Source organism: Pelodiscus sinensis, chromosome 7 (assembly GCF_052426305.1).
Source record: "Pelodiscus sinensis isolate ZL-2025 chromosome 7, ASM5242630v1, whole genome shotgun sequence".
Taxonomy (NCBI): Eukaryota; Metazoa; Chordata; order Testudines; family Trionychidae; genus Pelodiscus; species Pelodiscus sinensis.
This window is the reverse complement of record NC_143058.1, coordinates 66,025,137-66,049,769: the sequence shown is the minus strand read 5'-3', so window position 1 is coordinate 66,049,769 and position 24,633 is coordinate 66,025,137. Positions and strand designations below refer to the sequence as shown.

The window sequence follows — 24,633 nt, the reverse complement described above, 5'->3', positions numbered from 1 at the left end:
CAAAAGTCAAATATGAAAAGGCTTTAAGATGAAAGAAGAATTAACCTGCAGCCCACGAGAACTAATTCAATTCAAGTCTTGGTTTTCAGCACTCCTAGGATCTGGCGCAACGAAGGTCCCTAATGGAGCCAAAAAATAAAAACTTGGCCCACAGCATGTGTTATACTGTGGACACAGAACCATTTCACCTACCACATGCTAGGCATCGACAAGCCCATAAAATGGCAAAAGTGTATTAAGAGGTTAGAATCTCTCAACAGGCATCACAGAAGAAATCAGAATATACTGAGTAGGCTCCTACTGGAGCTATTGTAACTCCAGGGTTAGGACTGGCAGAGCCCTCAATGACCTTTGTTTTTCCATAGCCCCGCCCTCATCTGCAATTCCTGACTTTGGCTTTGAGTTTGGGGTATGAGCAAACAACATTCCAAATGAAGTTGGGCAAGACAGTCTAGTTCTGCAAGGCTTCCACCTGGGACCAAATAATCCTTGTCTCCTTCTTGAGTCATTCAAAAATGTGCCCAATGACACTGTTTTACCAAAATCTTAGTGATCTGTTTGTCAGCATGCTGGTTCTCTAGAAAATCAACAAAGATCAATTGCTGAACTAAGATATCCTGGGATATCAAATCTGGACAACAGTTAATAGATTTGAAGGCCAAACTGAGCCACTGTACGGTTAGGTCTACACTAGACCTGGAAGGTCGTCTTAAGGTACGCTGCTCCAGCGACGTAGAATATGTAGCTGGAGTGGGCTTACCTTCAGCTGACCGTGGCCTCGTCCACGTAGCAGGAGGCCGCTGGGAGGAAATGCTCTCATCAGCTTCCCTTACTCCTCTCAACTGCAAGGAGTACAGGCAAGGGCTGGATCGAACCCGCTAAATCAAACGTCACATCATCAGTCTGGCACAGCGAGTGTAGACATGCCCAAGCATCTAACCTGACCCCCGGCCTCAGGCTGGTCCTACAGCTCTACCCAGTGATTCCTACCCTGCTGAGAATTCTTCTTCCTTAACATGTAAGCGAATTCCATTGAGCCCTGTAACGCGTGTGAAAGTCTGAGCTGGCTTGTCTAGTATGCATGGGGGTTGGGATGGATTTCAAAAATTGTTATATACAGCGATGAGGGGATTTTAAAAACACGAATTGATATAATTTAAGGGTCAGATTTCCAAAGCTACTTGGAGGATTTGGATGCTTAATTCTCATTAACATTACTGGGAATTGTATCCGGTGCCCATTAAAATGAAGGGGACTGAGAAGGGTAACTCCCACGTGTCTCTTTGAAAAGCTCATCCTTGTTCAGTTAGCCTATATATTAATGATAAAGCTTCAGCACAAATACAGCTGCGACTTGGATGGTAAGATATTCCAAGAGCTGTGCCACAAAAATGTGTCCAAAGTTTGCAAGCACCAAATCCTTCCTCCTATTCTCCAGTGGCTTAAAAAAATATCCCTGCCCAAGATCTTGAGAATAAAAGTTCTCCTCACATATCCAAGTGGCAGATGCTAAGAGAGATTTTAACTCTGCCTATGCATCCAGAACTCCTGCTGGGAGAAGAATGTTCCCTTCAGCATCGTTATTTTTAAAAATCCATACGCTCTGTTAAAGTCCTGGGCAGTTGTGTTAGGCAGCAAGGCAGCAGTGACAAATTGCAATATGGCAGACTCCCACACACCCAGAGATCTGATTAGCATCTCTGCTTGGATGAGATGGTCAGAAGATGAAATTTTTCCCCATAGGGGAAAAATATTCGTTTTCACTGCATTTATTTTAAAAGGCAACTATCCCCCTCCCCCCCTCCATCAAAAAATAACTGTTCAATTTCCTGAAACCGCAAACCAGCGTAGTAGGTTGGGTGTGTTGGCTGAGGGGTTGGGGAGTGTTGGTATTTGACAAAAACCTGAACAGTGTTAACAAAAATTGAACATTTCTCTCAGAAATACCCATTTTTTAAAGAAAGGCAATTTATAAATCAAACTTTTTCCTGCGCTCGCTCCAGTTATTACTTCTTTCTGTTGTAACAGAATCCCAAGTCGCCAATCCGGTTCAGGCCCTCACTAGCGGCGTAGCTAGTGCGCCATGCTGTAGGGGGAGACATCCTCACCTCCTAACCGTTTCCTGTGAACTATTTACTTCCTGGGCTTCTGCTCACATTGCATTTAAACAAGAAGCCAGATCCTTAGCTGGTGTAAAAAATGCAGCTCCATTGGCTTCGCCCTGATTGACTCTCATTGCTGGTCTGGCCCAGGATGGGGGGGGGGGAAGGATGATACATTAAAACAACATGAAGGCTAGATCCAAAGCAGCAGACAAGGCAGTTGTGGTTTTGAGCCCCTGGCTGTTGGGGGGGTCCCAGACAGTCCTTTTGTGTGTTTTATTAGTGGGGCTCGGGAGCAGTCAGTGTCTCATGATGGCTTCCATCAGCAGGTGGCTCTTAGTGCAGGCTGAGACTGATGAAGAGGGCAGATGCTTGCCCAATGACCTGACCCCATGGAAGGGACGAGAAGAAGCTGTTTCACTGCATACGCACCACATAGTGAGTTAAGGGTCGCACAGCTCCCACTGAGCTGACCTGCCAGAGCCATCCGCCAACCGAGGCACAGAGGTGCCGACAGGACAGCTGCTGAGAATCCTGAGAACTCCCACAGACCCAAGCGCACCCGAGGGGAGAGGAGGAAACGGCTCACGGACAGCAGATGCTAGCCTGGCTGGGATGCTGCCAGAACACGGTGCGCTTGTTGCGTCTGGATTCCCCACTCACCCAGCGGGAGAACAGAGCACCCTGGTTAGAGCCCTGGGCTAAGGCCTGTGGAGTCAGGTGGGTTCCAGTTCCTCTACCTTCTGTCACCCACCCCTGCGGTGACAACTGCCCCACCTTCGGCCACAAGGCCTGAGCTTGTCTGTCATCCCGAGTCGAGGTGTAAGGCCACAGACTGTCCACAGCTCTGCCCCTCCTCGCCGACGTCTCCTTTGCTCTGCTCCGCCACTTGTTGCCCCCCAAGCCTCGAGGTGGTTTGGTGCTGGGCCCGGCCAGAGGCCTTTACAGCTCCCTTGTGACCACTGACGACTCTGCTAACTCCGTCTAATGGCGATGCCCTCCAATGCAGTGGAGCAGAGCGGCTGCCCACTGAGCCAGAGGGGAAGAGCCACTACTGACCCACTCCACAGAGGAGCCAGGCCCAGCTGGGATAACACACAGGATGCACATGCAGGAGGAGTCTGGCTGCAGCATGGGGCTGATTGCTTGTCTGTTCACCAAGCGCGGCGCTAAATCAGAGCCTGGTAGCCAGGACCAGATTTCTAAATGCCCATAGGCACCTAAATCTGGACGCCTAATGGGATTTTCAATGGCAGTGGTAGGCTTCTAACTGCCTGCTAAAATCGTATTACTGCCCACTTGTTTGCTCTCACCCGTGCTCCCGGACACGCGATGGGTTTGCTCCTTCAGCCCACAGGGGAGAGGAGGTTTCACAGAGCAGCCGTTCATTGCGAGTCCGATTTTGCTAGGCTCCCCTCGTTCTTCCCGTGGTCAACACTGACCAGCCCCTGCGCCTCTCGCTTCGCACTGAGCAGGAGGAGGATCGTCACAGCAGGAGATTTCTTCCTGTGCCCTGGTGTCCCCCGCACCCATCTCAGCGCCAGTCGCCATCTGGTTTCCTTGCGCAGATAAAATCTATTGTGAGCTGAAAGTATGTGCTCCGCACCGCCCACCACCCACTCCTCCAGGAGCGGGGAGAGATGTGAGGCTGTGGGTGGCTGCAGCTGCATTTGCTCTGCTCTGTCTGTGTCGGGGGAGAGGGGGGAGGAGGAGCTGGTAGAAGCACTTGGGGGAGGGAGGGCTCTGCTCCCCTTGACGGGACTGGCAGCAGCGACAAGGAACAGACGCCGCTCCCTCCCCGCTCTTGGGTCTCCCTCCCTCTTGCTGTGCAGTGCGTCCCACCCGAGCGTCATGCCCACCCCAAGGGATGGGGCAGTGTTTGACATGAGTCAGCCAGCCAAGCCTGACTTCCTGGAAGTTCCACCAGGGTCTCGCCTCCCCTCCCCTCCCCCAGACCTTCATGGCCTGGTGCGGGTACAGCTGGACCTCTACTATTACTGCTCCTCCAAAGAGCAGATGGGCCCACTAGTGCACATGAAACACTTCCCCCTCCACCAGCCTGGACGGGAAGTCTCAGGTTCACAACACACGATACAAACACTCTTGCTGGAAGGTGGCACCATAATTGTGTTATACTCAGTGTTTAATTTGGCCAGAGCTTTGTATTTCACTGCCCTGGTGCCTCTTGGGCCCAGCTACCTTGGAGGCCCAGCGCCTCTCGGGTTTGCTGCTTTTATGAATATAAAAAACCTGTTTGAGCCTCATCACCTCTTATTACAAACTAAGCACCAGTTGTGCAGTAGCCGTGTAAGGGGGCCCGATTCCCAGTGCTCTGCGTATCCACTGGCGTGGGTTGGTACTTAAACCCGTAGAGCCCTTAGCAGGGCAGCCAAAGGCCACGGTCCATGGGAGCAGGTGGAAGTTCTGTCACCTCCCTTTGTTTCTGTCCATAATGGTGGGTTTTTCTTGACCCTGGGCTCACTGATCGGCAGGACTCCGCAGCAGAAGGCACTGCGTGTCAGAAGGCTCAGTGAGAGCCCAGGCCGTGCCTGCTGCAAAGCATGCGTAACTGAGTAACGCCCCCGCCGCCATGCAGGGGAAGCGCTGAACATGCCTGGGAACGGCTCCTAGAACCACTGAGTTATATGTAAACAAGGCATCCTAGAAGTCTTGGGTGGTAGGGGCTTGGGGGAGGTGGGAACCGTCTTGCTCCTTTCCAAACTAACTGCCATGGAGATGACCGAGTTGAGGGAGAATAAGATGCATACAGAGGATCTAGCTCAGTGGAGCCGAGCTAGGAGCAGCCACAGTACAAAGCAAGACCACCGCTTGACACACTGCACTGCACAGCACTGCGTTTAAAGGACAGGTCACATGGAATGAAGGGGCTTGCTGATCTGCTGCATACTCCCATTCGCCCACTGGCTGATCCTACCCTGGAAAGACGACACTCCACTTTTCCCTCACACGTCCAGTGCTTCCCTCCCCTTGGCTCTGCCTCACCTCCCGCCACTGTTCCTCAGCAGTGAGTTGCCATCACAGCTTGGAACAGGCCAAGGCTCTTCCTCCGCCTCCCCTCCGCCTTCTTCTGCACTGTACTTCCTGCCAGACAAGGGGAACAGCCTCATTTTCTCTCACCTCCTCGCCAAGCCTTGTGCCTCTCCCGGCATCCTTGGGGCTCTCCACGTTTCCGTTCCGTGCTGACAAGAAGGCAGAGCAGGACACGGGGGCTGTCTAAGCTCTTTTCAGACTGGAGGTCCCATCCACCACACTCCTTACCCCTTGTCCTGGTGGATGCATCTCTGAGGAGATTACCACAGATGCTGGACCTGGGCGCTGGGCCACACCCCCAGTCACAGGAGGTGTGTGGTTGCACTTGCACAACTTAAAGGAAATATGGTTATAAAACCGCCACAATCAAATTTGTCCCAGCCACCCCCTAACCATTTAGGGGCCCTCTCAAAGAGGGAACACGGGGCAAAAGGCCCTTTTTGCCTTCCCCACTTCTGGGCAGCCCTGTATGAGGCAGCCTTGGGGGCAAATCAACTAGATATGAGCAAGAGATTGCTCGGCTGGCCGGCACAGACTTCCCAGAGGAGGGCAGTGCTTGCCACGCAGAGGGGAGAAAGAGGAATGCGCCACAGCAATAATGAAAATGTTGGAGGATCATTGTGTCCTCAGGAAACAATGTTATTTGCCAAAGTTGCATGTCACAATGACATACAATGAGCGCACAGAAAAGGGGAAAAAATACAGGAATTTGGTACCGACTTCACCTAAAAAAGCTACTCCTGTGCACATGGACTATTAAAAACCCCTCTCATTAAAGACAGAGTCTGAGTGGGTACAGCACTAGCCTGCACCAGTCAGAGAGATCCTTTTAAAACATACTGGGAGACGCAATGGCTTCCATGCAGAAGTCTGACTAATGAAAGCACTTCTAATAAATCCTTAAGTGAAGAGGACAAGCAGCATTTGTTAAGCTAGCTGAGAAAGTTCAGACCTGATTCTTACCAATCTGCTACAGTGACTTCCGGGTTCTACTCAACCTGCGTATGGCTTTTGCAGATGCCGATTTTATAAAACACTGACCGTTGAGCAGAGTGAGGCACCGTCAACACAGAACTGAAAGTTTGAACGAAGAGTGGAATGTCATACGACGAATGAATGAAGTCTTCAGCTTGATTTTTTTTTTTAAATCATCCCTAGTCTCTCAACCAGATCTTAGGTCTATGTTACTTGGGATGAAAGAGGTAGGAATTAATTTCTTGTTACTCCTGTCACTACAGATACGGTTGAGTGCTCTTTTTCAGCACTAAATAGAATTTTGTATTCTTGAAGTTGCCTTCTGCCTGATTACGTGAATAAACTTACGAGAATATCAGTTGAAGGGCTGGAAGCATCAGATGCATGAGGAACACCCAAGATGAACACAACACACTTAAAGTTCATTAACAGAACTGTACAAAATTGGAAGAAACCAAATGGACGCAGATGCTGTGCTTGATGGAAGGGTTGAGTCACCAGCTTTAAATTTGTGTGTTCATTTAAAAAATGTGAATTAAATCTAATAAAATGGCTATGAAACATTTCTTCAGTTTTACTATGGTATCATACAGCCCACCTTCACTCTCACAGTCTCACTTCTTAGCCCACAGCCCTGTCAATTCAAAACATCCCTTCTAATGTCCATTTGTAGGGGACACTAGCAGGTAGCAACATAATGTAGGGTGAGCAGAAAGGAGTGGTTGTGGGGGATGGTTATGTGGGCTGCCCCACCAAGGGGTCCCTTTAAGTTCTCTGGTCCTGCCATTTACAATAGCTCCACTATTAAACAGTCTTTGAAGTTCTCTGCCTGTTAAGTGTTTCTAAATTGTACTAGTTTTCTAAAGCATAATGATTTGGTCACCTGGTACTCCATTATTTGCAATGGTTAGTTGTATTCAGTCCAGAATCCTGAATCACTGTCATCTTGTTTTTATCTGCCACGTTCCGAGTTTGCCGTATTGATTGTTCTGAGTAACAAGCTGTAGGTGTCAATAGTTTCCACTAAAGTGTCTGTTGCTGGTCTTGATAGCATATGATCTGAGCATCAAATTATTTCCCTTCAGGACAGCTAAAGTCGTCCATCTTTTTCCTCTCACCAATTTGATACAAACATGGTCACTAGGTTCTAGACTCAGCAGCTCTCTCATTGAGCAACCTCTGCTGTAAAAACCCCCTCTCAAACTTGGCTACTTTTTTATGTCTGGCCACTTTGGAGATGAATTCTTTTCCAAAGTTGGAATAGTAATTCTGAGTGGTCTTCAGATCAAGAGTTGTGCTGGACGATAGCCAGTGGCTGCTCTGTGTGTTGATCTGTAATTCAGAAAAGCAAGGAATGGGTCTTGATGCTGTAGGATTTTCTTGGCTCTCTGTACAACTCTCAGTCGCTCCATTCACTTGTGGGTAAGGTGGATTGCTAGTAATCAAAATCGTAATTTGTTCAGAATGACATGCTGCTGCAGTGAACTGTGGTCCACTGACCATCATTAATTGTTCTGAAATACTGAAGTGAGCATCAGTGCACTTTGGTTTCTCAACAACATTATGTTTTGCATGTATACTCTATTCTTGGAAAAATCAGTCCACAACCACCCTCTGAATTTACATACATCTGCAGCTAGTCTCTTCCTAGGTCTGTCTGATAGACATGCTGCTATAAAAGGATCTTCATGTTGTGTTGGTCTATTAGTTCTACAATGTTTGCATGCAGATACTTTATTCATGTCCTTGCTGATGCCCATTCACTACACTGACTGGATGGCCCATTCACAGCATGTAATCAATCCTTGATGTCCTTCAAGGCTTAGGATTTCTCCCCTCATTGTTTGATATTAAGATGTCATTGTCTTTAATCATGACTTCACTGGATTAGCTTAATTACCCACACAGCACTGAATGTCACTTCCTTAAGGTATGTCTACACAGTAGATTATTTTGGAATAACTGACGTGTCTACATGACAAGCCATTATTTTGAAATGTCGAGCTGGAGGACTTCTTACTCCAACTCATGGTAACCCGCATTTCACAAGGAGTAGGGGACTTCCTGCTGTGTAGAAAATGCCAAAAGCCGAATTAAGCTATTTCGGCTTAAACTACACAGTTGGTGTAGCTGAGGTTGCGTAGTTTAATCAACTGTAGCCCTGCAGTGTAGACGTGCCCTCGGTGTCCTATAGATACTTGAGCCAGCATCTCTAAAACATCAAACTTGAAGTTATACATTAGTTGAACTTGCCTTTCGTAACTGGTGTAGTCTCTTTTCTCCTATTGGTCTGTATGCATCCCAGCATCTATATATGCCTTGACGTCATCTTTGAGCTCCCAGGTAGTTGAGCATGATGCTAGACTTCATGACAGAAGGTCTGCTGCTACCACATTTTCCCCAAGAATGTATTTTCAGAATTGGGTTAAATCTCATTAAACTTACCAGTTAGACGTTGGCCCCTCAGCAGTGTTTGATCCAGCGCTTTTCTGTTGATCATGAGTACGAGGGGTTTATGGCCTGATATCAGTGTGTGTAAATGAGTCTAATCCACACAGATATCTGTACACATTCCTACATGCCAATCGCTTTCCAGGCACCTCCACTCAACCTCTGCATATCATTTTTCTGCTTTGGTGAGTGTGCAAAAGCAAAACGCAACCGACTTCCACTCAGAACCACATTGTTACAATACACCACCTACACTAGCGCTGCTGGCACCTACACAGACCATTGCAGCTTTGTGCACATTGTAGGACTTGAGAGCGGGAGTTGAGATAGTTTGTTTTACCTTTCTGAAGGCAATGTCTTCATTTGGCCCATAAAGCCAAGATACGCTCGATTTGAACAGTTCATTCAGTCATTTGGTTACTTGTAGGTATTACATCCTCAAAACGTTAGTTGGTGCATTCTGTTCTTGAATCACTATGAATCACTAAGACGGATTCCCATCTTTTTCCACCTTCCTTATCATATGGTACTATAGGAAAAAAAAAAGACACTCACCTTTGTAATTGTTGATCTTTGAGATGTGTTGCTCATATCTATTCCAATTAGGTGTGCTCCCAGAGAAGCACGCAGGCAGGTACAGGATCCCGCTTTGCTGTCCTGAACAAAAGTGTCAGATTCATCCCACAAGTCCTTGAATTTAAGGAGGGAGGCCAAAGAGTTACAATGGTAGTGACTCAGGATTGCTAAATGGTTTGCTATCTTAAGTAGCAAGCCCCCTGGTGAGTAGATCTTGCGGCCAAATAAGTCAAGGGAATTAGCGTCATTAGACTTGGGTCCTGGGCTTGGTCCCTTTTCATCACTGCCTCCACTACTAGGGAGCACAGCAAGGGGATTCAAATCCTGTGACAGAGAAAGTACGTTCCACTTTGGCTGATGCTAATATAGTCTTGTTGATAGGGACCCTCGAGGGCCAGGATGTCGACCATAGCATTGTCCTATTTAACCGCCTCCTCTCTCATGAAATTGAGGCTAAGGGCCACCTTGCAGAGGAGATCCTGCAAGGCCCTGCAGTCCCTGGCGGGAGGGCGTGATGTCCTCTTGTGGGCCTTCTCCAGTGGAGTCTATCCCCACACAGGCCTTGCTTAGCCCCTCCCTGAGGGTAAGGAAGGTGTGTATGGAGTTAATTGGCCCCCTGTGAAGCCTCATTAACCCTTTCAAGGTTGGTGTGTGGGGGGCAGTGAAGACCCCACCACAATTCCTCAGCCATTCTCTGAGTCGGCTTTAAGAGCAGCTCACAAGGACATCAGACAGGCAGAGCTGATGACAGGAAGCTTCTACCAGGCCTGCTGCCAGAGGGAGGGGGCAAAGTGAGTAATTGCTCTGGCCTCTAGAGTTTCAAGGGGGCTCAGGGCTTTCAGCTGCCGCTACCCTGACAGCAGCAGTGGCTGGAGCTCTGGTCCCTGTGGAATTGCCATCAGAGCATGGCTCCACACAGCTCTGAGGGCAGAGGAATATGCTACGGTCTGGGTAGCGCTAAGGGCTGACTGCCCTTGGCCCCGCCCCTTTCCAGGGCACACAGCTCCCCCCTAACCTTGCCCCAGGGCCTGCACTGGCTGGCAACCCCACTGGCTTCCAGAGACTCACATGCCAGCCGGAAAAGAGATCATTCTGTACACTTAGTGCTGGACCTGCCTATTGTTCTCTCATTCTAGTGTTGCTACAACAACTGTCCTTGAACCCTCCCCCCCCATAAAAACTGCTTGGGAAGAGGACATAGCTCTTCCTCCCTGCAGGACTAAAGTAATAGTTTTCCAGGCCAGACGAGACCATTGTGAGCATCCCATCTGACCTACCCCAAACTCATCTCCAGAGCAGATCTTTGAGAAATGTCCAATCTTGGATTTAAAAAACTGTCCAGCTCAAGACTTCACCAGAACCCTTTGTAAAAACTGCTCCAATGGCTAATTATTCTCACTGTGAAAGGTTTACACCTAGTTTCCAAGCTGCATTTGTCTAGCATCAGTTTCCCACCACTACTACCATTTCCCATTCTCTACTAGATTGACAAGCCCATTATTAAATATTCGTTCCCGGAGAGCTATTTTTAGACCATAATCAAGTCATCCCTTAACCTTTTTTCCCATTCAGCTGAACAGATGGGGCTGCTAGAGTCTATCACTCTAAGGCAGGTTTCTAACCCTTTAATCATTCTCATGAGTCTTTTCTGAACCCTCTCCAATTTATCAATAGCCTTCTTGAATTGCAGACACCAGAATTGGACACTGGGGGTCCAGCAGCGGTTAGATCTCTGCCAGACAGAAAGTAACAAGGAATCCTGTGGTACCTTAGAGACTAACAGACTTATTAGATCATGAACTTTTGTGGGTAAAACCCACTTCAAAAAATACTCTTTACTCCTACTCAAGAGTCCTCTGTTTATTCAGCCACCCATTGTGTTAACCCTTTTGGCCACAATATTGCACTGGGAACTAACATTCTGTTGTTTATCTATGACCGCCCTCAAAGCTTTTTCAGAGCATTTCTTCATTTGCAAGTGTCAGCATGCTAAAACAGCCAGGACTTTATGTCAATCGAAATAAAGTCCCTTAACTCAGTTTTGCTGAAACAAGCCAGTGGAGATCAACAGTTGTGCTGGGAATTACGGTAAATACTTTGTGGTATATTCATTAATTCACAGCACTGCATTCTTTGGGATGAACAGATTTCTGGCTATAAAAGTTCTCTGGCTGAACAAGTCATTATTGAATGAGTTTATTTCAAGATAAAAATCCCAGCTCTGGTGCCAGTGCTGATGGGTTCAATCCCTCTGGAAGCAGGAGTCAAAAGGACAGATAAGCTAGTTCCACTTCCATGCAATATCCAGTACAGCGTCTTTTAGTCAGTTTTGCACCCATGGATTGAAGATACATTTGTGTGGCACTCAATTCATACATGATAGAATCCGTGCAGTCCCTAGCCAGGTGAATGCACTGGAGTTTACAAACATATTGCAAAAGAACTCCCCTTTTACTCCTCAGTTTTGTATTAGTAAACATGTTGCTACCATTCCGTAGACTCCAAGATGGTAATTCTCGCTAGTGGTCCCTAACAAAGGCACAACTTGTCACATCAAGCTACTTTAAACAGCATCTGTGCCCGCAACTTTTTAGCAGCGTCTCTTGCTGTACTTGGCAGGTGTTAACTCTTGACGTGAGTGACTCAAGATCTAGTAGGTTGTTCCTGGTAGGAGGCGAAATTGGAGATTACATTTTTTGTAAATAAAAAAATACCAAATATCAGGAAATGGCTTTTGTTGCTCACTGCCCCAGCACCACACTTTTCAGACTGCACCCCAACCAAACAACTTCTACCTAGGGCTCTTCCAGCATAGGCCACTGTTTTCAGATGCTTCATCAGCCCCTCTCTCTCACCCAGTCCTTTTCATCCGCTATGCCTTCCTTTTTCCATCTATCCATAACAAGACTCAGCAAAAGTCTTTGGGCAGGTCCATATAGGCCATGTCTTAAATGGAGCATATGTGTACTGTTATATTCATTGAAAGGTGAGTTCACATCTATCCATCTCAATGGGAGTTCATCAGAACCCTTACCAAGGTTTTAACCTGGCTCTCAGTGTTTCTCATCCCTCCAGATGGACCATTAATCTTCACCCATCACGTTGCAATTAGAAGATAGATGACTGAGGGATAAATCATGTTTGACAACTATGGGGAAATAAGATTACATATGAAAAATGCTTTAGTGACTTTTACCACTGGTTCAGTTTACATGTTATGAGACCTTGAGAGCATGCTGGCTTTTCCTGCTCCTTTCTTGGAGCAGGCCGAGTCATGGTGGCCTTTTCTCCTATGACAAATCTCATAGTCCCAGAGTCTGATGCTTGCATACATTTGCTAAAATACAGCTAAATAAACATGCATTTGCACGTCTTTGGAGGGTCCCTTTCTGTGAAGGGAGGATGCAAACAGCTGCCCAAAAGGAAGCCACCTGTGCAGCACAAGCCTTTCTGATGCCGAAAGCTGATGCTACCTTTTCTTGAGCACCATCTACTAACAACTCCCATTAACTATTTTGACTTATATGCAGATAGAGCACGCTCCTATAACACTTTACATTTTCAGTACATTAATTAGCCAAACAACGCCAGGCCCCGCGTGCAACTCAATGATATCACAATGAAAGAGTAGTAAGACTGACTATTCATTGTGGATAAGAAATGACTAAGGGGAGGAGGCATGACAGAGGTCTATAAAATCATGAGAAAGTAGATAAGGACAAGTTATTTCCTGCTCATAACACAAGAGCTATGAGTCACCCAATTAATTTAATAGGTGGCAGGTTTAAAACAAGAGGAAGTATTTTTCCCCCCCCCCCCACACACACACAATTCACACTCAATCCGTGGAACTCTTTGCCAGATGATGTTGTGAAGGCCAGGACTGCAACAAGGTTCAACAAAATTAACTTGATAAATTAATGGAAGATAGGTCCATCAATGCTAGACAGGATGGGCAGGGCTGCAAAGCCATGCTCTGAAGTATCCCTGGCCTCTGTTTGCAGATGGTCGATAAGGTTTGTATCATTTGATGAGGACCTTTTTTGCTCAATCCCTCTGAAGCAACGGGCACTAGCCACTGTCAGTACATAGGCTACTGGGTTAGATGAACCAGAGGTCTGACTGACTCAGTATGGCCTCATGTTTATTAGCCTCCTCTCCCACCAACCATGACTGGAGGAAAGCATTGGAGAGGGAGTCCTTGTCCAGATGTTGCTGAGAGCAAAAGCAATGGCACTTCCTGTTTTGCCTGGTGGCAAACCTTTACTTGGGGAATTCCCCATCCTTGGAAGATCACGCAGGCCACCTCTGGATGGAGCGACCGCTTGTGGCGAGAGAAGTCCCTGCTGAGATGATCATTTTGGGTATTCCAGGTGCGAGGGAGGTGACAGGTTTCCAGATGGGTATTGTGGCAGATGCAGAACTCCGAGAAATGGAGAGCCTTTTACCAGAGACCTAATGAGCACGCTCCCTCTTGCCTGTTGATTTGGAACATGGGGCTGTGTTGTCCAACAGGACTCACCCTTTTGCCCTGCGGGTGAGGCCGGAAGACCCCGCAGGGTGGTAAGGTTCCAAAGCAGGATTTCCCCGAGGCACTGCCCAGGTTGGTGTGGTTGGCTCTGGAAGCATCAGTATCTCCTGAGCAACCTGGAGAGCTTCAGACATGGATGGTACCTGGAGCTGATGGAAGCCTGCATCTGTGTCAGGGCTTCCAGATAAGGAACAGGTTGCAGCTCACTGAGAGCTGAGGCCCGACTTCCTGAAGGGGGAGATGAGCTGCCCAATGCGAGTCTTGGCTCACCCCCAGCCATGTCCTTCTCTTTGTGGGGAGGAGGAGACTGTCTTCCATCAACCTTCTTCGGCTTTTCAGCTAGGGCCATAGAAGGGGGTTGGTGGGATTCATTGACAGAACTGGTGGGACCCTGTGCATCGATGCCATGGTTCTTTGTGCCGAGTTGGACCTCTGCGCTGGGGCTGGAGTCGGTGTTCACTCCTTCAGGAGCACTTGAAGCTGAATATCGCATTCTTAGTCACTGGTTTGAAGGACTTGCAAATGTAACATTTGTCACTTATGTGCCCTTCACCTAGGCACCCCAGACTATTACTATGGGGACCACTCATGGGCACAGGTCAGGGCTTCAAGCCTGGGGCATGTTCCAATACTATGTACACATCTACAGGATTTACTAGTTCACACAAACGTTGCCTAAGAAACCCAAGTCAGAGCAGCAAGTGTTCCAAGCAGCATCACCGGCAGCAAGAAGGTACTGAGGGTGGAGGGTGCTGGTTGGACCCCTTGTACCGTGCCACGTGGGCACCACTGCAGAGGGTACCAAAGCTACTTCTCTGGAGATACTGCTGTGGGAAAAACTTCTAGCACTGGTGCATGTGGTGAGCACACATGGAACAGACATGAACAAGCACTCAAAGCAGCAGCAAAGTTTATTGGTGATGGAATTCAGGAATCTTATCTACCATAGTGGGGGAAGATCCTCCTGTTTATGGTTATGAACAGAAGAGGAACTAATTGGGTTAATTATCTTCCTGGTTAGGAAAGTATGTTAGGAGGTTAAAGTTGTAGCATGGCCCTTAGGATATAAGGTTACAAATTATGGACAGGATTTTCAGAAGCACCCAGAACTGGCCTGTGTCCCCATTGGAGCTGATGAGGGAGGTGAAATTGACTGCAATGGAAACAATGTGTTCAGCATGCTGATGAGCTGACTCTGAACAGACGAGTAACCTCATTGGCTGTGTGGTAAAAAATGAAGTCTTCTCACATGCTAAGTGCTCACTTGTACGTTGAATAGGTCGTTAGGTCATAAGCATTGAGAAAACTAATGGACCTCCTCCTGTAACTGCACGTGCACACTCAATATTTACTCCCCGATCCTCCCTTCAACGAAGCTCTCAATCTCCTAGAAGAACATTGTCTTAGAAAAAGATCACCTTTAATGATGCATGTACTGCGTTTGGCCATTATACTCAAGGAAAGAAACATGTGTGCCTCTTTGCCTATTAATTTCTGGTAAGACTTTTTTGATTTTCAGAGCACATCCAACCTTATTGGCAGTTAATGTTTTTTGAGCGTTTTAACACTGCAGCTGGCTTAAAAATATTTTTTAAATCACTATAAACCTATACAAGTTGTATACAAAATGTGTATGTTTGCATACCGTGTACGCATGATTTGTTTAAACAAGGGTCTGTTAGTTTTCTGAGTAGCTTGTATGCTGGTTGTATTCATTTTCTTCCTTTACATTTGCACAAGAGATCGGGAAAGACTGAGACTTTCCATCTGAAAGGTTTTGCAAGAAAATTAAGGCCCTGACACTGCAAACTCCCCAGGCACTGTGAATTCAACAGAGCTACTCGTGTGTGGATAGTTAAGCATGTGTATGACTGTCTGCAGGATCAGGGCCCACATTTTGAGATTAACTTAGCAAGTACCGGTTTGTGGCCTCCACTGTTCTGAAGCCCTTACACATTATAAATGAGCAATTTATTACCTCAGTGATCTAGTCTCCTATTGATGCATATCCAGACAGCTTCATTACTACCTTTTGGGAAAATATACATCTTAAGCTATAGAGCAGATACACATGTGGATTCAACCTCAGAAATTTTACATTCACTTCACTAGTAGGTGAAAGAAGAAATGTGCTTAAATGTTTAGACTGAAATCGTCAATATATTGCTCTGTGCAGAATGTCAGAACTCTTTGGTTAGACCAAGGAATATTTGGAAAACATTTAACAGGGTGAACAGGCCTCTGATGGTGAGGCAACAAAATTGATCCAAACAATTAAACAGGAGACATCAGATATGAAGATCACTAGCAGAAACAAAGATGATACTATAATTAACTTTTTCTTTTTATTTACACCACAAGAACAACAAGTTGTCATAATGTGGTACAAAATACTGGACTCCTAATAAAGTTGAAATTGAAGTTGGTACTGTCAGAGAAAGACACCATTGGCCAGTAAAAAACAAACAAACAAAAAAACAAATAAAACAAAAACAAGAATGAGAAAAAAAATCCAACTCCACCAAGTAAAAGAAAGGACCATCAGAAAATCTGAGCACAAAGAATGCTACCATCACTTAAAATAGGGTCCATACAATAAAAGTGAAATTGTGTCTAAATTACAGAGTAAACCGGTATCTGCTACCAATGGTGACATCATACTGAGCATGTATAGGTATAAAGTAGAATATAATATAGTTACAACTTTGATACTACATATCTGTAATAAGCTCTTGGGTGAATAATGTTCAAACCCACCCCCCCTTTTTAATATATATATTTTTATATATATATATATATTATATATATACGTTTGTCATCCTCATAAATTGGAAAATAGAGCCTCCACTATGGAGCACAGAAAAGTGTTAATTTATTTTCTTTCAATAGGATACTTTTCATCAATATCAAAGAACATGAAGCAGAGCTGAGAACTAGCCCAGCTTCGTCACAATGAAGAAACATTTTTTGTATTCCTTTTGATGTAAAGTCTTGTTTTAAACCACAGTGCTTGCACAGTACACGACTGTTTAAAGTGAAAACGTTAAGTAAAGAGACGTTTCAAAGTAATTAAGAAAGTGAACAAGGCTGTGCTAAAGACTTAACTCTATAAAGTCCTTTTTTCTCAGAATGAATGACTAGATGCGTTAACAAGGAGATACACCCCTCTCCCTGCCCTCCCAAAGAGAAAACAAAATAAAAACCAAAAAAAAAAAACCTAAATTTTTGTTTTAAAATGACACAGGCAGTCTATTTTTTGTGTTCTGTATAGTTTCCCTAAAACACTGTTTTCCACATAAATACAATAAACTCTATTATTGGTAAGTCACAAGTGTTAGATAAAGTTTTTCTTCTTAAAATGTGAAATGTTTAAGTAGTCCTTTTTATTTTTCTTTGTACAATAAAAAGCACAATTTCTTAAGTTCTGTAAGATGCAATTTCCCCTCCCCCCTTCCTTTTTGTGTGTGTTTGACAGAAAATTGCCTCAACCTTTATCTCTGCAAATCCCATAAGGGGGGGATTTTTTTTTTTCAAAGCTGCCAAGTTTGGCGTGCAAAATCTGTATACAATATAAAGACATGCCAACCTTACAGACCATGCAACCTCAAGGTGTAGGAAACTTAAAAAAATATATTCATATATATTTCTATATATATTTATATATATATCAATGCCCATAAAACGTGTGGGCCCAAAAAGTGTACAAAAAGGAAGAATGGAATGAATACATGACTGCGGCTAATAAAAAAGGAATGTTTCATATTGAAAGTAAAAAACAAAGCAATCAGTTGTGTACTGCAAACTGGGACTGCCTTCTCAACGAGAACACTTGAAGATGTTGCTTTGTCTCCAAACAGGCAAACTAAAATAGTATCATTGGGCTGGGTGCAACATGATGCATCCTGCTACAGGAGCAACTTCTGGTCTCTTGCTGGTGAAGCTGAAGCGCACCATGTGTAGGTTTAGGAGGGGAAATCGTAAGGAGAGGGAGCGAGTGCTCAATGACTCTACAGGAAATGCCCCTCTTTGGTGGCCACTCCAGAGGGTCTGCTAGCATTCCCCTCGGGACTGGATGTTCGCTGACCCAGGCTGAGCAACACTTCAGTAGGCATCTAAGAAAATGAAGAGGCCAAAACCTCAAGAGGAGAAAAAACGGTGGTCCCAAAAATGAGGACCTTCTTTCCCTTCTATTTGCACCAGTCAAGGGCAGACAGGCCCCAGAACACCCAGCACTTGGCCTGTCAAGCACGGTTTTAGCCAATCCAAGTGACCTAGACTTTGGAATAGACAGCTGAGGTGTACAGTCTTGGTACCCCTTTCCATTGGTGGCAATAACTCAGTGAAATGATTTAAAATACACGAGCAATGTATTTCAGAAGTGACAAGATGGATGGAAAGATAGTACTGAATATTTCAGGTTATTGCCAATCACCCAATTTAAAAGAAACTAACTCAATCTATCAGCAATGGTTCGCAAGGAAAGAGGAACACAAGGGATATTTTCTATAAGGGATACCAAAATTATTAATAAAAAAAGCTTAGGGAGGTCTGGAGATAAAAGTGATCGTGCCCACATTTATGAATGGGTAAATGATTTAAAACATGAAATCACAGGATTCCACAGCCAAATTGCATTTTAGATCACAGCAGCAAAGTGGTCATTTTAAAAGCCAATGCAGACACACATTCTGCATTTTTATATTTGAATCTTACCATCAGACTATGCTGAAGACAGTTCTAATAACTACAGCATTTCATAATTTTAAATGTACTTGGGTTAGCAGAAACTCAAATACAGTAGTGTCTGGTTTTTAAATTGCATTACAAAAATTTAAAACAAAACCCTCTTGCCCTTGCTCACTTGTATGGCATGTTTCAAATTCTTTCCACGAGCCTGAATTCAGTCTGTTCTGAATGGAATGGAAACCAGCTACTTCAAGAACTGGAAAATAAGTTAATATAAAATGACCCTGTCAGTTGCCAGAACAATAAAACAAATGAAAAATACCCTTGGTTGTTCAGATAAGGAATTTGTGCTGTCCTTACCCTGCTGTGAAAAAGTACACATGTCCATTTGGTCTCCTTTAGTCACCTAGCTCCACAACTCAAGGATTTCCTGCTTAAACCGAGGGTCAGCTCCAAAAGGCAATAGGGAAAAATCAATGGAGCTGAAGATTAAAACTCTCTCACCCAACAATGATTTCATCTGAAAAATAAATGTTAAAAAAGTTCTTTGGAGGCCTAAAATTACAATTCTAACAACAATGGTGGTTCAGAAAGATGTTTAGTGTGTGAGAGTTAATGCTAGTTGTCTTAATAGTGTCTGGCAAGCCTTCAACATGGTAGCTACTAATGCCATATATAGTCCTCACCACAATCCACACGGAGGATATGATACATCACCCATTGTAATACTACTATGCTTAAGGTAAAACTCCTTATTTTCTTTACACAGCTTTTATCAGAGAACTGAGGAAATATACAATTGTTGGTATCATACAAAAGAGATCACTGGATTCCCCTCTTAGTTAAATGCACACTTTCTGAAAATAAACTCTGGCACTCTGCAACAGTTCCTTACATCTGTGGAAAGCTGCTCAATGTACAAAAGACATAAAAAAACCCACAGAAAATACACACATGAGAGTAGGGAAGAAAAATGTTGGCATTGCTACCTTTCAGTAAAATAATTGCCAAATGGAAAATAAATGCAAGATTCACACAAACAAGGCTTCTTTACGGTTTTTGTGAAATATCAATATAAAAATTAACAGCAAATTCATAATCTTTGCTTAAAAAACTCATTTTTGTTAGAAAAATCTTAAATTAAAATACAATGTTTAGGGTAGTTGCCCAGTGGCTAATGCGTTGGTGTTCTGAAAACTTTCCAAACTGTGGTTTGAAAATGCTCAAGTTTCAAACTAGATCCCTTTCCAAAAGCACCTTTACATTCCAATTCACAAATAAATCTTTCACTAGGGACCTTTCAATGGCTACTGTTATAGTCTGCATTTATTTTTATATATATTTATATTTATATAAACGCATTATAAATATTTATCAATAATTCAAAAGAATCAGAATTCTAAGTTTGGAATACATTTGTAATATACATTATACATACATACTTATATGTATATATATTTATACCTAACAATTTAAAGCAATTCTCATGCTAGTTGCTTTTAATGAAAAGCATTCCAACCTTAAATCTGCAGTTGTGTCTATTGCATGCTTCAACCACCAAATGGATAAGTTCAATTTCTAGATAATTTCTGAGAGGAAATGTTTGAAAATTTGTTTTTAAAACTGACTGAATTTCAAAGACCCAACAGTATTTGCTACTTCCTTGGCAACTACCTTATTCTCCCCCCTCCACCCTCCCAGCAGTAAACAAAAACGAAAAAAAAATCCAAACTTTCAACAGTTCTGGAGATGCTCTATCCAGCGGATGCCTGCTTCCAGGAATCGTGCCAGTGCGAACCAGTCTTCCTTCCCAATGGTCGTTCTTGGCTTTCCTAGAGGAAATATCGACAAACTGCTGCCGTTCTTTTTCTTAAGGCATTGTTCCTCAAACTTCAGAAAATCCAGCTGCACCAAATCCATCAGCTCAATTAAAAAAAAAAGGCACAAACTCATCTTCAGATGGCTTTGGAGTTTACTAAAGCCGACTCCTTCTGAGCTCCATTTCCTCTTTTTATATAATGTATAAGACTCTATATATATATATATATATATATATATATATATATATATATATATATATATACTTAGTCCTCTTTCCCCTGCCCTTCCCATTAAAAATACACCATCTCACATTGTTCTGGTTTTGATGAGAATGTCTGACTCACAAGTAGGCAAGAGCCATTTAAAAAAAAAATCCAAGGAACGAAACTACAAGATGGGTTGAGTGGTTCAAACGGAGATTGCTGAATTTTGGATAATCAAACTTTAAGCACCAGTTTTCAATGAAGTTTATTTTTCATGTTGTTGAATCTTATTTATTTTTAAAAAAAAACCTGACAACTTTGCCGGAGACATTCATGGGCTTCGTTCCCCATATGGCTTCCATTGAGGACCAGAGGAAGAGTGCCCGGCATTTGTGTGTGTCTTCAACGCCGCTGCTCTTCACCGGCATTTTTCCATTTCTGTCTATACTGTATTCGTGGATATCCACGGAGAGATTTTTTTCGGTTGCTGTGTTTTACGCCTGGCTGCCCCTTCTGTATTCTGTAAGAAGACCACAACAGGACGCAGGAGTAACAAGAGAAAGCTTCTTGGTAGAGCTTCAAGACAAAGACGAACAAACAGGAGAACTCCAGCTCCAAGGTCAACGCTACAGGGGAGGCTCCTCTTCCATGGGCTCATCATCTGATCTGTAAACAATTTCACCCAGGGGGATGACAGAGGAGGGGCAGAGAAAAAGAAGAAAGGGTGGGGGCACGACAAGGATGAGAAACTCGCAGGGTGCTGGGTACCAACGTGTTACACTTTCTCTTCTGCACTAATGTGTGTTTCCCCCCCCGCCATACTCACCAATGCCCACTTTGCACACCCTCCCCTACAAACCCAGGTGAGTTCCACTCACCCCCCCTGTTCTGAATGACATTGTATTTTAAGCTTTTTGGAGTTGCCACATGTGGAAAGGGCAGTGTTTCGGCATGTTTTCTAACGCTCAAGATCGTTACACTCAAGAACCGACACCCTTCTCGTCTTGAGGAACGACTGTGCTTGCCTGCTTTGGACTGGTGGAGCCGGTGTGTCTAATATATTAAGATTCAAGACGTAGCTGAGAGGGTATAATAAAACAGAGGAGCAGGAGCCACTTACTGCAGAAATAATTACCCTGTCGACACTGGGCATGTGTCCAATTAATAGGAAATGACAAAGAGTAAGTCAGACTAGGCACTGCATCAACCAGATGGTTCCACACGCTGCTACCGGCTCCCATCTCTGAGGGGAGCAAGAGAGTTGCGAGTGACGGGGACTCACCTCTTATCAGCTGGCTTCACCCCCACTGACAGCGACGCCATGGCTGTGACCGTTTCTGCTTCTTCCGTCTCACACTTCTGGGCCTCGACCAAGGAGTAGCCCACGGTGGAGGCATAGCGTTGGAGTGAATGCCAGTACTTGCCTACGCGAGACATGAACATAGATTTAGGCCAAGGCTGCCAATGGTGGAGGGCAAAGGGGGCAGTTGCCCAGGGCACCGGGCCACCGCCATTATTGTGGGAGCTGCAGTGACTGGAGCCATGGCCTTTTAAATCACCACCAGAGCCTTGGGCGGTGCGGCGAGCTGGATGGAAGAGGTGCAGCATGGTCCAGGTGGGGCCGAGGGCAGGTTGCCTCTAGCTCTGCCCCTGCTACCTGAGGCCCCTGGTTAGCCAGCCCCACAAAGCATCCCTCCCTCGGCGTTACGATGACAAGCGAACATCCTCAGGGCTCGGTGCTTTTAGCGTCACCATGACCTTTAATGTGATTGAGCCGGATACGTAAACATCACGGGAGAGATTTTCAAAGCACTCGGCAGTGGCCTGAGCTCCCGCTGAAGCCTCTGCTAAAACGCACACTGGTTTTTCAAAGCCAACCCTGAGCACTGCTGAAATGCTCTCTCGCATCCCCCACCAATTCCACACAACCCCACCTGTGCAATCCCCTCTCTGGGGCCGATGGAGAGCTGGGATTTAGCTGGCACAGACATCCACTATGCATCTTGCAGGGCACAGGAAATACAGCTGGATAAAGTATTTGTATGGATGCTGCAGCTGGGAGCCAGGGTTACCATATGCCCAGACATTGCCCCTCTTTTCAGCCTCTGTCTGGCGGATTTTTCTAATGGGCAAAGTCTGGGTTTCTTTGAGCGGATGCTGCAGCTCAAAAAAAGTTCTGATTGGTTACTTCCCAATTGGTCCCTCCTCTGTGCTAATGGCTAACCAGACCATTCTCCTATATCCACCGCAGCTAGATCCCGCCCACCTAGGCCCCCAGGGCTGGGGAAGGGGGTCACAGGGAGGCACTGACTGACAGCTGTGGCTGCACCCTGTGGCCCGCACCAGAGAAACCTCTGTCCAGGTGGAAGAGGTGGGGCAAAGCATCCTCTGACTCATGGAATTGGCCTGCAGAGAGATGCAGCCCCAGTGTCTCAGAGGGAGAGGTGCTGGTTCAAAGAGGAACGGTTCATCAGCGCTTGTAGCGCATTCCTTCATTTGCCAGTGCCACGGCATTTACTTCCATGGCTCAACGCAGTGAGGGGGGGAAATGCCCGAGTACTTCTGCAGCTCTGGGTACATGCAGGCATCGCTTCAAAATCGGCACTGGGACCAGTTCAGGGTCGAGAGCAGTGGAAAGGAAGCTGGTACATGACAATGCTGGCCAAGCAGTGGGAGCCACGGCCTCCCAGGGCGAGAAGCAGATCAGCGCTCCATGCAGAAAAGCCAGTTTACACACGACATGGCGATGGTGATTGATTCACCATGATAAGCAAGCAGCCTGGCTCCTTAGACTGCAGCAGCAGCTACCCGCTGAGTATCTGGCCCGAGTGTCACGCTGCTGCGCTCACATATGTTACCACAGCGGTGCTGTCATAATACAGATCTGCTTCGAAATCGGTGTTTGCCTTCCCTATGTAAACCAGCAGCTAATTAGCACAAGTTTGTTTGCGAAGACATTTCAAGTGTTTAGAGCCAACAGTTTTTCCAGTATGTCTGGACTTTACATCTGGGCCCTGCACAATGCAACGTCCTTTGAAGGAGGCTGTTTGGAAATGAGAGGAGTCAAAACTTGGTGCCACTGGAATCAGTGGGGATTCTGGCAGGGGCGAGGGGTCAGGATTTCCCCCCAGCTTGTCTCCTTCAGACACTCAGGTGCATTTCCAATGAAAGTGGCCTGGGGAGGCTGACAGGCCAGCAGAGGCTGGAGTCAGAGCTGCTGTCTGCCAACGACTCTCGATCCTAGGACCAGTCAGTGCTAGAAGCAAGGTGGGAAAACAAACTTCTGCGCAGCACTGCTGGAGACTGTTGACCAGGCATGGCCAGCTCCCTTCCAAGCGCACTCTGGATCCAGCCCAGCACTGAATCTCCGATGGCGAATAGAGCTGCTCTTCCGCTCTGAATGGCTAGAGACCGATGGAAGACCCTATATGGAGAGACCACCTGCTTCTGCTGCTTATCCTCACCTGAGGCCTCAGAGCTGTTTGGGAATCTTATAATTCCTGGCCGTGGACAAGTCTGCAACATCTACTGACACCTGACCTAGATTTAGGTAAGGAAGCAGCAGCAGGTACAATGGGACTCAACAATCCTCAGACCCTTAGAGTTAAGGACACATATGGGAAAAGGAAGGCTCGTTCTGCGGTTTAGACACTGAACTGGAGAAAGGAGTTCAACTGCTGACTCTGCCACTGACTGCCTGTGGGACCTTGGGCAAGACTCATTTTCAAAATCACCCAAATGATTTAGGTGCCTAACTTCCATTTTCAGAAGTGACTTGGGTACTTGGGAGCCAAAGTCTAATTAACTTCCAATGAGACATAAGCTCCTAAGTCACTTATTCACTTCTGAAAATGTTGCCCTTAATTTCTCAGGTCCTTGGTGCGCTCCCTGTAAAATGGGGACAACGCTTTGTGTTTCCGATGTGTTTTGTCTATTTAGAGCATACGTTCTGTGGGACATGGACAGATGCTTCTGTGGGTGTTTGGCATACTGGGGGCCCAGTCTTGCTTGAAGCTACAAGCAGCCAACCACCTTACGAGAAAAGCTCCAAGTGCTCCATGCTGCCATGGCAGCATTTGAGTTTTAGAAGCACAGGCAAGCCTACCACGCCAGCACTTGTACCCAACACTGCGCTCACCTCCTTCCACAAGTGGACAGGAATGGACTTTGCGGAGACAAGTCCTGGCATCAAATCGTCAGGGATGGAGACAACTGGCTAACCACTCGTCAGATATGC

At 45.6% G+C, this 24,633-nt stretch overlaps 1 protein-coding gene and 1 pseudogene across 7 annotated transcripts in view; both read right to left on the bottom strand.

The window, feature by feature from the left end:
• Positions 1–15,907: 15,907 nt before the first annotated feature.
• LOC142830269 (uncharacterized) lies at positions 15,908–20,824 on the bottom strand (annotated as a pseudogene).
• Positions 19,417–24,633, bottom strand: part of HDAC4 (histone deacetylase 4) — a 228,843-nt gene continuing 223,626 nt past the window's right edge. For all 7 annotated transcript variants that reach the window (XM_075934078.2, XM_075934081.2, XM_089779975.1 and 4 more), the window contains 2 exons: positions 21,679–21,820; positions 19,417–21,062 (listed from right to left, as the gene is read on the bottom strand). In XM_075934078.2, the coding sequence (XP_075790193.1) occupies positions 21,023–21,062; positions 21,679–21,820 (182 nt within the window). In that variant the 3' untranslated portion in view covers positions 19,417–21,022. The remainder of the gene's footprint in view (positions 21,063–21,678; positions 21,821–24,633) is intronic.